Source organism: Alnus glutinosa, chromosome 11 (assembly GCF_958979055.1).
Source record: "Alnus glutinosa chromosome 11, dhAlnGlut1.1, whole genome shotgun sequence".
NCBI classification, from domain to species: Eukaryota; Viridiplantae; Streptophyta; class Magnoliopsida; order Fagales; family Betulaceae; genus Alnus; species Alnus glutinosa.
The window spans coordinates 10172282-10189243 of record NC_084896.1 but is presented as its reverse complement, the minus strand read 5'-3'; the positions used below and the strand labels follow the sequence as shown (position 1 = coordinate 10189243).

The 16962-nt window shown below is 37.6% G+C and overlaps 1 protein-coding gene across 1 annotated transcript; it reads right to left on the bottom strand.

The window, feature by feature from the left end:
- Positions 1 to 6179: 6179 nt before the first annotated feature.
- LOC133881656 (cell division control protein 48 homolog C) lies at positions 6180 to 15366 on the bottom strand. Its single transcript, XM_062320636.1, has 10 exons — positions 14300 to 15366; positions 12789 to 13405; positions 12271 to 12423; positions 10572 to 10688; positions 10263 to 10367; positions 7325 to 7390; positions 7143 to 7207; positions 6857 to 7058; positions 6627 to 6764; positions 6180 to 6510 (listed from the first exon to the last, which is right to left on the bottom strand). The coding sequence occupies exons 1-10, from the start codon at positions 15270 to 15272 to the stop codon at positions 6463 to 6465; spliced, it is 2484 nt and encodes an 827-aa protein (XP_062176620.1). The 5' UTR covers positions 15273 to 15366; the 3' UTR covers positions 6180 to 6462.
- Between the last annotated feature and the right edge of the window lie 1596 nt (positions 15367 to 16962).

Here is a 16962-nt window from a genome sequence, read left to right as displayed (position 1 = left end):
AATCATCTATTGTACCCATTCAAGGAACAAATCACAATGGATACCCTATTTCAAACCGACAACTCAATGTACACATTGGTTGAAACACATCAAATGCCCTACAACTTCAATAAATTCACATCATTGTAAGGCATAAGCAATAAAAAGAATGAAACTTGAATAACATTTCACTAAAAATTGGAATGTACAAATAGCATAACAAGAGTGTGAGTGTTATCAATGGCGAGGCTTCATCCTCAACCTTAGTTGAGGGTTCTAGCCTACAATGACTAAAAACACTACAAAAGCTTGAAGAAACAACATAAAATTAAATGAAACTTAAAAGTAAGGAATTACAAAATAGAAAAAGCTTCTGAAACTAAGCTAAAACTGAAGAGAAAATGACCTAAACTACTGTCCAACTCGTTGGTTTACAAAGGGGAGGAAGCTATGGCTTTATAGAGGACCATTAGGGTTTGAAATCCATGTAGAAAGACTCCCCTACCCTTCTCTAGGGTTTCTCTCTTGCAAGAGACAACCAAAATCACGAAACCAGCGTTCTCTACTGCAGAAATCAGAAGAAGAAGTGTTTTTGTCATAAGAAATGGTATGATTGAATTTATGGTACAAGTCTGCGTTTTTGCCAGTTCTGCAAACTGCGCTCAAGCCCAGAAGGACTGCGCTCGAGCTCACTCGGGCTTGAATGACTTCCCTACACACATCATGGTGCGCTGTGGGCATGTGTGCTCGAGCCCAACAGGGTTGTGCTCAAGCCCATTGCCTTGTAATCTGAATTTCCAGCCCTTTTTGTGCAACTTTGCCTCAAAAGCTCCATTTTTCACTTAATGACCTGCAAATGCTAAAGCACCAAAACTGACGAAATACATCATAAAATAACAAAACTAAAGGCCTAACAAGTGTAAATTAAAGGGTCCAAATATACAATATTTGGCACTCATCACGCACATGGCCATCAAAATCCACCACAGGTTTGCCGTGAGCTACGATGGGGCCAAATTCAGTGCACACAATTTCTCGGGCAAGACCAGGAACAAGCAAACAAAGGCAAGCCTTTAGCATATGAACAATCAAACACACCTCACCAGAACCTTCCACTCCCAATAGGTCAGTCTTAATCACAGCCTCAGCCTTAGACAAATGCTTTCGTAAGCACTCAAAACACCCATCTTTTATATCTATTGGTTTATATAATTATGGTCTACCCTACTTAATGTGTCTTTACAGACTCAGGGTACTGTCAATACAATAAGACTGTATGGACCTCCTCAAACAAGAAGTCAGCCTCAGTCACAGCCTCAGCCTCAAACTAATGTTATTGTGAGCACTCAAAACACTCGTATTTTATGTGTTAAATTTTATTTCAATTTTTTAGTCACAACACTGCTTTACTTTGAATTTATAGTTTCAAGGTACTGTCAATGTAGTAAGATTGTATGGACCTCCTCAACCAACAAGGTCTTCTCAGCCAGGAGGGTCTACTCAGCCAACAGGATCTTCTCAGCTAGGAGGGTCTTCATCAAGACCTGTAAATAGAGTTAGAAATATTGTTCCAAAGTGGAGAAGGCAATTGAAGTACTTGAGACTCATCAGAGAAAGTTTTGGGTTGTAATTAAGTGATGGATATGTAATTTTGATGACTTACAAAGTGTTGGGTTGTAAGTAAGTGTTTTGATGACCACTTTTCATCCATGTTGAATACACAAATGCTTTTGTTGTGTTTATTGAGCAACCAACAATTGAAATGGTAATTATTGGTTGATTGGTAAAGAACACAAAACAAAGAAATATACTTAACATTCAAAACAAAGAGATGCTCAATTTGGTAAATAACACCACAAATCATTGTATGATTGAAATGGCATTCTACATAACAATTCCAACATCTTCATAAGTTCATAAATTATAAACACAATTACATGCAAGATCCAAATCATAAAATATTACATGTTGTTGTACATCCAACTTTAACTGAACTGTTTCCGTATATCATTTTAACATCAAGTTAGTACCTCTAGATCAACTATAACCACTAAAATAAAAGACTAAAAGCAAAATGATTAGTAACGTCGTAGCCTGAAACATATTCCCATTATTTTGACCCAACCCTAACTTTCGTTGTAGTTTATCATATTGTTCCTTGCATTTTTCTTTCAATCAATTTCTCAAGTCTATCATTATCAGCATGTCTTCTCTCCTCCATATTTTTCAGATGTTCCATTAATCTCTTTTCGTAAGCAGACATCTCCTTATCAGCCTACTCAAAAAAAAATCATAATCACAGGCTTTCTGCATTAAAAAAAAAAAAAAAAAAAAAAAAAAAAAAAAAAAAGAGTCAAGAATGTCATAAACTACTAACAAGAAAATATAACACAAAGCTAATTTCAAAAATTTCCTTATACTTTATACAACCCTACCACTTTTTACCGGCATTGGACGTAGTCCAAGAGTTTCTTACATGTGCAGGAACTCCACAATAACATAACGGAGGACCACTTGACAAATCACTATTTGTAGACATTTAGTACCTATGCAAAAGAGAATTTTTACCTCAGACCAGATTCTTTGTTCTTCCATACACAACTTGACATACATGAGGAAATAATGGAACCAATGAAGTTTACCAAGGCGACCAAGAGAGCAGCAATTTAAGTGACCAATCAGGAGCACATGACATGAAAACATAACATGAACTTGAGTCAGAACTGGGCAAAATTTTTCCTAGTGATTAGGTTAGTGATTTTGAATGTATGTTTGGTTCTCTAGGCATGTTAGGTCCTCCCAAGTCAAATTCCTTTTGGTTGTTTGCAGTGTGGGTTATTCATGGTGCCATGGGATATAATCTATCTCAATGCCCCAAATCAATAAATTTTCCAATTCCACTCTAAGAAGTAGACATAACATGTATAACTAGTTGTAATATGATGAACCCTAAACCCTAAACTTGTATAACTTGTATAACTAGTAGACATATATTTAGCTCAAATATATTAATACATGCAAGCCAACATTGCTAAAGAAAGATTGGTGAATTCTGTGAGAAAATGTGACTATTTTCAGCTGGAAATTTTTTTTGTTAGGATCATCATGTTGCTTCAATCTAGGATATAAACATGTATTCACGTATGTGTATGGTGAATTTAAGAGATCACTGACAATCTCTTGAATTATTTCCAACATTTAGTAAAGGTATGGAAAGCTGAACCTGTGTTGAATAATCTATAGACTTTCTAATTGATGGAAAGCATCCCAAATATTGAAGAGGAAGTTACACAAACAAGTAGGAAAAAATGTCTGACGATATACCATTCAGGCATTTCATCATACACCCACTCTGAATCTCCAAAATCCCAACAAAGATGAACCTATGAATCTTCAATCTTCATTCTATTTTGATAAAAATAGAAAAATACAGAGAAAAAAAAAATAGTTTACAAATTCGTCCACTTTCTCCATTCCCACACATTAAGATATCCCATTTTGCAAACCCTAAAATCTGTTTACTTGAGCTATTAGATGTTGGAGTGCTTTCATTTTTCCTATATATCAGTGAAATAGCTGGGGAAGATGAAGTCAATGGGTTTAGTACTTTTGTTTCAGGTTTTTAGGGATGGGATTTGGAGCGAAATCCTCGGGCCTTGTCGACGACCTTGTGAGCGAAATCCTCGGGCTTTGTCGACGGAGGTGGAGGCGAATGGACCAGTGCTGGAAACGGCTAGGACTAGGGGTATGCAAAACCCGCAATCCCCGCCCCGCCCCACAGCACCCGCCCCACCCCGCCCCGCAGAGGACCGGGTTTTCAGGTTTTTTTGCAAGTTAGGGTCTTAATTTGAGAAATTTATGCGGGGCGGGGCGGGTTGCGGGTTTAGCCTTTTAAAAAATGCGGGTCCCCGCCCCGCACCGCACAAAGGAGAAAAAAATCATGTTTTTTAGAATTTTATCTATAATTAATAGGGTTTTTAGTTTAGTTTACAAGGCTAATTCCATGGAAAATGTTCTTGTATGGAAAATAGGAACGATTGAAAGATGTGTCAACATATCGAATGACTAAATTTAAGGAGCTTTGAAATTATAATTTTTTTCTTTAATGAAACAGAGTTGATTTCCTAAAAACTTGACTTTGCATTCATAAGATTATGTGAAAAATTAATATGAATTTAATTTTTTTTATTAAAAAAATTAGTATTTTTTTGAATTTTTATTTTTTACAAAATAAAATCAAAATTACATAAATGCCACTCAAAATACCTGCCCCGCCCCACAATCCCCGCCCCGCGCGAACCCACCCCGCACGGTTAGTCTTTATCAAGTGCGGTTTGCGGGTTGGAAATTTCCAACCCGCAAAGGTGCAGGGCGAGGCCAAAAAAGGCGAAAACCCGCACCGCCCCGCCCCATGCACACCCCTAGCTAGGACTGTCGGAAGGGGAGGTCGACTTTGTGGAGAGCAAAGCTGCTGCGGTGGTTGGCGTCCCCGGACTACAGCGAGAGCCGAGCTTGAGACCTGCAATGGAGATTGAAAAATACAAAAAATTCAAGTTAAAACTCAAAATAATCGGATGGCTTTCAAACCTGGTGACAAGGACAATTTCAGGTTATCGTATCCTGTTAGGTCACGTGCACGGCACTTGGTGTGTTTTCCATCCAAAATGACGGGAAGACCTAACGGAGTTGCCATTTTCAAAGGAGTTGGTAGTTTTGGGTGGGGGGGGGGGGCTAGAGTCCAAGCCTTGGTAGTTCGATGGCCCATCCGAAGAATGGCGAGTAGTTTGGGAGGCTAAATTGTAATTTTTTTCTTATTTTTTTTCTTTTAAACTTGTCCAAAACCCTTTTGGAGTTTCAGATTTTGCCAAATAAGAACCTTCCTTCACCAAATAAAGGCGTAAGGATTGATCTCATTTACCAACTGTTAAAGTATTGATTAAGTGATTAAATTTACCTCTTCCTATTAGCTTAAACTTTTGGAACAAGTAGTGATTTAACATGGTATCAGAGCCAAAGGTCTTGAGTTTGAACATTGACTCCATCATTTATCTCTCATTTTAATTAAAGCGCAAAAAAGAAGACAATGAAAAAAAAAAAAAAAAACGAGTTGAAAGGGTTGTTAGGCCACCTCAAAACAATTGAGGGGGTAATTTTATCACCCCAAAACAAATTTTAGAGGTGACCCCTCAAAAGTGTATATTAGTGGGTGGTCAACCAACCTTAAAACAGTTGATGAAAGTGGTCGAACAACAACCAAAATGAATCAAGGGAGTGATTTGACCACACTCAATTCCATTTTATGTTATTTTTAGGAGTATATAATTAAAATTTCATATAGTTAAATTGACATGGTAGGCGTTCAAGGACGGAACTAAAAATTCTTATCGATGGGACTAAAGTATAAGCGAGAAAATTCCTTTTTATGTTATTTTTAGTAGTATACAATTGCAATTCCATGTAGTTCAATGACATGGTGGTAGTTATTCAAGGACGAAACCCAAAATTCTTATCGGTGGGTGCCAAAATATGAATGAAAAATATATTAAGAATGAAAGATTATATATATATATATACACATTCAGCGTTAACAACAACAACAACAAAAATTGTTTCTTAATATATTTCAATTTTCAACTCAATCACCTATCAAATTAGAACCAACGTTCTTTTACATACAAAAAAAAATTTCTATGATTGATTGTGCTAAGCTTCAAAGTAATCTCTTTCGATGTATAACATCAAAGAATCAGTAACATACTCATCTTCATTTTTGTTGCAAAGCCTAATGTGACTATTTATGACAGAAAAATACTCATTTTATAGTTACGGTAGAAACAATAATTTTTGGTCTAATGAGAATGAGTTATTTCATCCGTAAATTGTACTAAATTATTAATTTATGTGCCCTCACATGATTTTGTCGGCTATGGTTTGTTTTGGAGCGTAAAATCTACAAACAAACAAAATAAATAAAGAAATAGCATAGAATAGGACTAGGCTGAGTCTTCTTTGTCAATTTTGATGATGGGCTAAGTTCACTGATTTTCAGTTGGTGTTACTTGTGCTACTGAATATAAGCCAACATGTTCACCCAACTCCAAAATGAAAATGAAGTATATACCATATAGTATTACTCCAAAATGAATGGGTTGATTATATTTAGAAAGAAACATGAAAATAAAGCCGAAAAGAGAGCACCAAGACAGAGGAATCACTTTCCACATCATTGCTAAGATTCGGAAAAACTCAGTGGTTCAACAAATTTCTACGACCTCCATCAGCACAAAATTTCTTTCCCCATTGTGGGGAACGCCGCTTCTTAGAGACTACTATCAAACCTGCTTAATTACTAATTCACTTTTGACATAAAAAAACACTAGCTTCTTTCTTCATACATTTTTTTTCCCTATGATTTACATTGCAACTCGGCTGACTGTCGGCCCCTTAGCCACCGCTCAGGAGAAAGTCGACTAATGATTCTTCTCACGCTGACCTTAAACGCTCTGATAGGTTCTGGTAGTGTCGGTTTTGCTGCTCCCGAAATGGAAGGTGTGTTAAAAAGGAGTTGAAACAATAAATTTGTTTAATATATATAGCATCTCCGGTATGATTGCACTAGACACGAGTAAGCACAGAAAGAATCATACCTTATCTGACACAGAAGGAGAGATTTTACTCAGTGCTTGCTCAAAATGTGTTGTCTTGATGGTCGATGGAGCTGCATCCGAAATGCGCTCAGTTGACATCAGTTTCTCTTCAAGAGCAACCATCGCAGCTTCATTCATCTGTCATTAGTAGAAATTTAGTAAACAACCACACACAATGAGAAATATCAGCTTCAACATCGTATGAACAAATCTATCCAGCATAGACAAACCAGTGCAGAAAGATCAGCCCCACTCAAATTCTCGCAGGCATCCATTTGCCCAATAGCACTCAAATCCACACTGGCATCTATAGGCTTCTTCCTCCCAAGAGCTTTTAAAATTAAACCACGCTCATCCGAACTAGGCAAAGGAACATAAAGAAGTTTACCAAACCTACCAGGGCGTAAGACTGCAGGGTCCATCATTTCTGGTCTGCCAAAATAAATGCCAACTGGATGGGTTTAATAAGGTGGTAATCATAAGAACAAATTAAAGACAGTAAATAATCAACTTCACCTATTTGTTGCACCGATTACAAAAACACCCCGCCGATGCTCTGCACCGTCTAACTCTATAAGTAACTGCAGTTGCAAGCAATGGTTCATTCTATCAATATTCAGATATAGATAATTAAACAGGAAAACATAATTAATAGGGTAGCATGATTTTGTTCAGACTATCTCTAGAGATTATTAAACCTGGTTTAGTAGCCGCTCAATAACCCATCCCCCTTCTTGACCTCGCTTTGTTGTCAAAGCATCCACCTAAAAATCATTGAGGGGAAAAAACAAAATTCTCAGTAAAGAATAGCAAAATATGACCACAGTAATTCCTTTAAATAGAAACCCTCATCATGACACCTATGTTGAAAGCCTTGTCCTCAGAAGATCCCACTGTTATTTTACACGCAAGCTTAAAACTCAACTAATCCACAGATTTTATCAATATGATTATGAAAGAAAAGCTAGCAAAATGATCCAGAGAAAAAACCAGATGTTCAACAGCCACTACACATAGATCTGTATAACCATTTAATATGCTTCTCATCTAGTTGCTGAATGCAGAATTGTATTTGCTTCAAACATATAATCTGTATTAAGTAAAACTAAACAAAAATGTACAACAGATTAATAAACAAAGGAATAAAGGAAAATTAGATCATATAAGGTCTACTTAATACATTTACAAAGATATATGCCATTCTATAAAGTTGTCGAACTGAGCCAGATGCTGTGGCTTCTCTTTTGACATCTGTTACTATCACAAAGCTTTGATATGATACTATCTTGTGGTGAAACCATGGGTTGATTTTTATAGAATCCATAGAAAGAGCACTATGAACTTTCTGCTTCAAAAAGTTGGTTGTAAAAGTGAAACTTCCGCCTCCCCCTTTGCAGAAAAACCTAATGCTCGTTTGCTGCAGACAAATCACCGACTATTAAAACCTACTTTTCTATTGTATTCAGCAACTTATGAGGAATTAAGAAAATTGAACAACTGTTTATAGTCTCCCTCGTCTTCGTTCTTCCCTTCTTTTCTCTTTCCCGAGCTTTTTCCTTCTCTATCTCTCTCTCTTCTCTCCTCTATGGTGTTTCTTCTCCTTCTTTCTTACTTTTCTTCTCTGGCTATTTTCTCCCTTTCACTTTTCTTCTCAATCTCTTGATTGTCCTACATCAGTTTGGTATCAAAGACAAGTATTGATTTTTACCATAACAATCGACGGTCCACAGCGAGTGAAACCTGCGACTCCCACGCAAGAAAAAAAACTTATGTCCCCTGTTTCAACAAATATAACCGCAAGAATACCCAACCACCCAAAAACAACAAGACACCATCACCCGTTGCAAGCCACCATCAACGTAAAAAAGAAAAATCAAAAGAAACTCAGATTGAAACCGCCGCAGCAGCTGCCGCCACCCTAGGACCCAAAACCACCACCAAGCCACAACAGCCAGCTCCGACCTTCTCACCAACAGATTGCGCCATGCCAATCCATCAACCCACCTGTCAGTTTCCTCCCGTCAGCCACCCCTTGGGTCTTTAGATCTCCACTGTTGTGTTGTGCGAGAGAAAACATACATTCCATTGATTGGAGCCACCTGAAATCTCCAAGTGAGCCGCAACAAAAGCATCTTATACACAAGCAATGCCATATAAATCTAGGAAGGCTTCCTTAAGGGCCATATCCTCGCACCACAGATCATGCCAAAAGCTGACCTCGGAGCCATCTCCCACCTCAAATTTAGTATCGCTAGAGAATCCTCCAATCCATTCTAATATTCTTTCATAATCTAATAGGGACAATGAGGATGTTAAGACCAAGGGGGAGATTAACTTGGGAATCTGAACCCCAACATACAAACTGTTCTTGGTTCTATTCTATAAGGTACTACACAACCAAGAGCTTCAATCAGCAGTTCCAGCAAAAGTGAAATAAAATCATTTGTTCAGCATATTTTTAAAATTAAGTTCTCCCACAGATTACGTAAAAAATAAAAAGAAACCTCAATGAGGGCATTACTTCTTTTTTTGATAAGTAAATTCAAACAAACTAAACTCAACAAAACCTTACTCAATTGCTTGTCGTCAGCTATAGATTATATAAATACATAGTGAATATATTTATATATCCGGAATTTATGTATGTATAGATGTATTCACATATGTATGAATGAATGACCACCTTACTGAACAGTATATAGAATCAGACTAATCGGAGAGATTCTCAAGGTATAATCCAAAATTCCTCTGTAGAATATGCAAAAAAAGTTGTTCAATATCACATTTCCCATTAAAAGGGAAAACATCAAATGTTTAAATAAGTATTCCACAAATGAATGCACATTCTTCAAAAAGGATATGTTAAATGAAGCTAAGTACAAATTGCAGGGCAGGGTGTATATTACGTGTTACATTCATCTACTTCCCAATGTTTGAAAATGGCTCCATGGAGTGACTAATTTTCCAATTTATTCCCTACACTATCTTCGTAAACATGCATATCTCACTAATCTCACAACAATCATAGCATAGACATAAGACAATGAAAAAAGTATCTTCCAACTATGTTATTGAACCAGTGTATTTCGTTCCCCATTTGTTTTGTCAGGAACTTTCAAGATGTATGTGTCTGGCAATAGCCATGTTGGAAGCATTCATACATACTCTACAATGCCATGGAAGTTAGCATTTAAATGTGTTCATGTAACATTGGAAACATGCACTCACCAACCCCCTTCTCCCCCTCCAAAAAAATAAGTAAAAAAAAAAATACTTCAACCAATTTATGGACAAATTTTCTTAATAAGCCCGGGAACTCTTAAAGATCAATAGAAGTCATATTCTACAAAATTTAAAAGCTGCTTCATTGATAGCCAACAAGTTACACCAGCTCTCATATATGACCAAGAGAAACACTAAATCATGAACAAAACTATGATGACAGTAATACACGGTAATTCTGAAAGGAAGAAAAAGTTCCAACATTCCAGTCATTCCATTTTTCCCATCAAAACTTTTTTTTTTCTTTATTAATATCCTTCCCATCCAAAACTTGGTGCCAATAATATAACAATTACAATAACGATAACAACAGCACAACAGTAATAGATTTATCATGAAGAGAGAAACACAAACCTCATCAAAGAAAAGTATGCATGGTGAACATGTCCTTGCACGACTGAATAATGTCCGAACTGCCATCTCACTTTCTCCAACATATTTATTCAAAAGTTCAGGGCCCTAACCATCAACAAAATCCACGAACATATGGTTGAACTCAAAAATAGAGCAAAAACACAATTAGGAGTACATTTGCTTATTGTTTTTATTTATATAATGCAACTTGATGGTCATGACACCAATGCACTAAACAAGATCGTGATAAAAATGTTAACAAGCATACATACACAAACGGAAGGGAAAGGGAAAATCAAAGGGACTGACCTTGATGTGAATAAAATTGGCCCCCGCCTCATTAGCCACAGCCTTGGCAATCAGTGTTTTACCACAACCTGGAGGCCCATAGAGCAAAAATCCTGTCTCTAAGTCCACTCCAAATCCCTGAAGATGCAGATAATTTCAGGACACATGATCAGCCATTTAGATTGCACCTACTATACTTTCAAGAACTCTAGAAGAAGAAAAAAAAAAAAAAGGAGCAATTAAAGGAAATAGTTGAATAACCTTCAGCACAGATCCAAATTTAAGGTACCAACAACTAATAACTCTTTAAGGATACAAAATATGCAGCTTTCAAAAACAATTGAAGGGGCTCAATGACAGTTTTAGGTTTGTTTCATATGCTATAATTAACATTCCCTTTTAAAAGGTCCGCATAACTTCCAACCAAAAGATTCATTCTTTATCAATCAAGTGCCACAAATAGCTTATATAGGACAGCTTTTTTAAATTAAACAAAGACACATGCATACACTCACACAAGAAGAGGGAAAGAAAAGGGAAAACAAAGGAAAGAAAAGGAGAAACAAACTTGCGCATATCCAAAGGTATGAAAACATGCCAAAGAAACTATGTCAAAATGAAAATTCAGATAGATAAAGTTGCTGCACTGGAGGAATCTACAGCAAAGATCACCTTTATGCTTCCTTTAATTTTTTTTTTTTTTTGGCTAAGAAAAAACTTCATTTACTGCTTATATGTATATATATATATATAAGACCTTCCTTTACTCATTAATTAATCCATTACAGTTACACATTTTAATTTGTGTGCGTAGTAAGGGTGAAAGACCCAAACTAACTTAACATTCTTTTTTCTATTCAGTGGCGCCAGTCACAGCATAAGCTTAAGCCATCTCCCGCCATAAAATGTTCATCACCAAGGAACCTTGACATGAGAAACAAAAATAGCTTAGTTGGCTTGATTGTCTAAAGAAAAATTCAATTTGTATTGGTTTAAGGGCATCATGGGCATGGCTGCATGCAGAGCAAACCAGGAAACAGGACACTTTGACCAATCCTACCTGGTCTTTATCATGAACAGCTTGAATGGGCTTAGTCAGTAATCCTTTCTTTTCTTTTTCTAATACGAAAATACTCTTTATGACACTACTACTAGGATTCCAATCCAGAAGACAAAAGTAAACTTCATGATCGTAATGGAGCTTCTCATTTGCTAATGTCCAGATGGTCAAGTGGCAAGACTCCTGAAATAGAGATGAGCTGCTTGCCTACCTTTGAATTCTTGAGCAGCTAATTCTCCAAAACTCTTAAACAGTTTCCCAGGAGACCTGGTCAACAAAATTTAGTGGAACAACATTGAAGCAAACTAGGGAGATAAATCCGTATTTATGTCAGTTATACATATATCCATACACATGCATACCTTCTTTCAAAGAGCCCTCTTACTTGTTTCTATTTCAACTTTCAATGAAGTCTTTCTTTCACACAAGCATGTGCGCGTGCACAAAAAACACCTCATAATCCTCTGGAAATTGTATACACCTAACTATATAACTGTCAAACTCCTTTCTTACGGAATCAATCCCTCCAACACAAACTTCTTTCTATTTCAACTTTCAATGAAATATTTCTTTCACACAAGCACACACCCCACACGTGCGTGCGCACACACAAACCACACACACAGTTAAATGAGAGAAGGGAGAATAATTACAAAACACCTCATAATCCTCTGGAACTTTTATGCGCCTAACTATATAACGGTCAAACTCCTTTCTTAAGAAATCAAGCCCTCCAACATCTTCCCACTTTACATTAGGAATGGAAGAGAATCCTTCTCTTCTTAATGAAGGTTGAACCATTTTAACTGCTTCCTGCAGAACACCACATGAAAGAAATTGTCATCATCATGTAAGAAAATCAGTAAACAAGGATAAACCAGAGGAATTTTAAGGACAATTTCTAGAATGCAAAAGCCTTCAAAATAAGCCAAACTGTAAGTACACCAATCTTGATCACCAAAAGATGGAAATACACCATCACAGCGGATGTAGACGACTAAAAAGACAAAAAGATATCTACATTACAACATAAATATTTTCAAGTTTGTGCCCTTAAATTAGAGTGAAGAGAGAGGATCCATAATGGACAAGTAGGGCCAAGTATCAGTTACTCTACGAATGTCCATAAATCAGGGTGTATAACAAACAAAGAAAGGAAAATAAAAAGTCAAGGACACCTCAAAATCAGCCATTGTGATGGTAAGCTTTTCCATCTCTTCAGGCAACCATGGTTGCCTCCACCAAGCTTCAGTATATTCCTCATTTATAGAATCTTTTGATAGATCAGACCTTTTTTCATCAATAATTCGCTTCATAGCAAGGTTACCGGCCTTGTTAGCGAGGGCTTCTAAATCAGCCCCAACAAAACCAGGAGTAGACCTGGCTATTCTGAAAAGATCAAAAGAACCCTCCAGTCTAAGATTGCGCGTAAGCACAGAAAGAATCTTAACCCTTGCATTTTCATCTGGAACACCAAGGACAATCTCACGATCAAATCGTCCAGGCCTCCTCAGAGCAGGGTCAACAGCATCAGGCCTATTGGTAGCTCCAATTACAAGAACATAGCCAGGCTTCTGGTCCGAAGTTTCTGAATTTGAATCAGCATCCACAGGATGTATAAGCCTGTGAGATTCATCCATGCAAGTCATCAACTGTGTCACAATTCTTCGCTCCATCTCTCGTTGTAGAGTTTCTCTTTTAGAAGCAATTGCATCAATTTCATCAATAAATACAATTGATGGGGCAGTCCTGTATGCTTTAGAGAAGAGATCCCGAATATTTTCTTCTGATGCACCTAAAATATTCATCAAATGAGAAACAATTATAGAAAACTTCTAATTTTAAAAAACAAAACAGCTACCCCATTAAAGGATTAAGCCAAAGGTAAAAAGAGATTTAAAAACAAATTTAGAAATGATTCCATAGAGCTTGACATTTGGCAGGAATCACCATTTTGGAAAGAGGAAATAATAAACTCTAAATATTTTTTTTGATAAGTAAGAATTCATTAGAAAGCGCAGAGGGGCGCAACCATAGTACACAGGAAGTATACAAAAGTGCCCCTAAATAGAGGAAATGAAAGAAACAGAAAGTAAAAAGTCAGCGAACAACAAACTACCCGGGCTATGCGCCGCCACCCAAAGATATAACATATTAAGCACCTTTCTACAAAGATTAAGCACCTTTTTTGAAATATTGATGTACTATTTCTGTTAACCTAGATTAAATGACAAGCAATTCCCTAAAATTCAAAATAATTGGCAATAAAAGTGTCAAGAAAGTCACTGAGACTCATATAACCGGACATCTTAGTAGCTAGTAGCTTAACAATTCAGGGTCTCCCCTTAATAGGGCAGACCCTAATCTCAATCCGAATGAGAAGGGGTGCCCACAATTGGGAAAAGGACTACTTCAGTAGTTCCGAGCAGCTCAAGCCTACCCTACAATGGCCACGCTAACTTTAAGCAGAAGTAACGATTTTAACACAGTTTTAAATTCCATACAATTAGAAGTTGATATTTCAAGCAATTCTGCATCAAATGGAATTTCATTCATCACCATATCTTCCTATTAATACCAATACCAATACCAACTGATAAACAATTCAAAGAGTTAAAATAACAACGAAATAATTGCGATTAAAAAAAACAAAAACAAAAACAAAAAAAAAAAAAAACAAGATAGATACCTGAGACACCGGAGACAACCTCGGTCGCCGAAATCTTATAGAAGGGAACACCAGTCTCATTGGCGATGGCATGAGCGAGCTTGGTCTTCCCGCAGCCGGGCGGGCCGTGCAACAAAATCCCGGCCATTGGGCGGACCCCAAGCCACCGCGGCAACTGCGGATGGTACAAAGGCACGATCACCTCCATCCTCAATTCCTCAAGCAAACCCTCCATCCCTCCCAAATCCCTAAACCTCGGCCCCTCCTCCCCCTTCACCACCTCACACCCACCACCACCGCCACCCCTACCCCCACGTCCAGCATTCCTTCCCTTCGACAACTCAGTCCCCCCATCCACCAATTCAACCCTCTTCGCCTTATCGCTAGCAACCTCCACTTCCACATTCTCCTCCATCGCCGTCGTCTCGGGCTTCTTGCTTAATTCCTTATAGGCTGCTAGCAGATTCGATTTCGTCACGTCGAACTGCGGAGCCTCTAGTTCCTCTCCGTAAACCGCGTCCTCCGACGTGGACACCGCCCCATCTCCACCGTCAGAACTCGAATCCGGATCATCAGAACCGGATTCCGACGAGGACGATGTCGTTCGATTGTGGTTCCCACTCCGCCTCCTTCGAATATGTAAATCTTCCATTCGCTGCAACCTATCATCCTCGCCATCAGCTATCTTCCGCTTCTTCTTCCGACTAACTTCTACTTGTTCTTCTTCTTCTTCTTCGTCGTCGTAATCCTCTTTGGCTCGTCTTGGGGTTGAAGGAGAGGAGGGCTTTGGTTGCTGCTGCTGCTTCTTCTTCTTCTTGCTCATCTTCTGCTGAGAGAGTGATTCCAAGGTCTTCCGGACAAACGTAGTGAAGGGCTGCTTCTTGATTCGGTTGTACTCTCGGTAGCTGGAGCGGAGGTTGTCGACAATTTCGTCGAGCGTTGAGGAGCTGGGCTTGCAGGACTCCACCCGCCGGCGAAGTACTTCTCTATTCATTCTGCCTCCTCCAGATCTTCTTCCTACGCTGTTAGAGCCACTGTATATTGTTTTAGGATTCTACTAATTGTGCGTGCCCTAATTCTGTAAATGCAGGCTAGAGCCCGCACGTGATGAGTGGGCTTGTGCACAATTTTGAAGTCCACTGTCCAGTTAGAAGAGCCCGCGCTTTCCATGGGTACTTAATGTGTTAGAATTGCTGTTTTCTTTTCTTTTCTTTTTTCTATAAAATAATGCTATCCATTCCATATAATTTCGGATAAAAAATAGAAAAAAAAAAATACATATATCCTCGAACTATCACACAATTTGTAATATCTTCTCAAATTTTTAATTGAAACAATGTCTTTCCAAACTATCATAACATTGCAATGTACCAATTTTGTTTCACAAAAATACCCCTAAAAACTTTCAAATAGACATACTCTTATAAAAAATTAAAAAAAAAAAACTCACGGTGGCCGTGGAAAACCCACGGGCATTGCATTGGGTCACCATATCTGTTTGTTTTTTTTTCCTAAATTTTTTATAAAGGAGTTTTGTCATTTGTGGTACATATGTAGTACATTGCAATTTTGTGGTAGTTTAGATAAGGGAGAACATTGCTTCAATTGAAAGTTTGAGAAAGACATTGCAAATTACGTGATAATTTGAAAATGGTATGTGTACTTTTTTCAAAAAAATGACCAGAAAAAAGTACACGTACTATTGTGGAAATTATTATTTCTCCAAAGCCCGAGCAAGCTCATGACTGAATTAGCGGGCCCAATCGGTTCAATTAGCCCGAAGCAAGGCCCATGAATACCCGATCGGTCATCACAAACTCGGGACATCATTATCTTAGGAACACAAGAAGAACATACGGAATGTCCATATCCAGTGGTCCCAAGAACGGATTTCTCAAGATTACCATGAGGTGATATGGATAAAGTATGTTGGGATTCTTATCCCGATATTACAACTGGGATTTATGAGATAGGCTTAATCCATAACTCTCTAAAACATTGCAGAAGGACTCTCCTGGATTTACCGAGATAAGCTCTTATCCCACAAAATATAGGATAAGATACCTGTTTGAACTCGGCTGAATGATAATCCTACCCGAGCTGGACTCTTCACCAGATAAGGTCTAATCCTACACGATCTGGGGATTAGAATCCTAATTGAACTATGATCAAAGCACTTCAACTGTATCAGAACTACATGCATATAAATAGGTCACTACCCCAAGTATCAAAACTCACTAATCTCTCTTATATTCACATGCTCTCATACTACTAGATATTTGTCTATTGAATCTAACTTAGACATCGGAGTGGAACCTCGTCGGCACACTCGACAAGCTTCTTATTGTTTTGTAGGTGTTTGATGTTGTACAAATTATAATACTCGCAAGTGCACAAATCGTTTGCAATATAGTGTTATGCAAGTGCGAGGTCGATCCCACAGAGAATTGTGTTGTGAAAATTAATCTCTCTTCAAACTAATCCTATTTTAACCTAGTTCCAAATTTAGGGATTTTTAACAAAAGAAAACATAAACAAAATTAATGAAAATAAAGGGGTCTAGGGTTTTGGAATCCACACTCACCAAATCACAACAACCTAATCTCATGCTCATCACACATATTTCGAATTCTTTCAAACCAATCTTAGGTATGTTATACTTTTGCTTCAAAAATTGTTTAAAT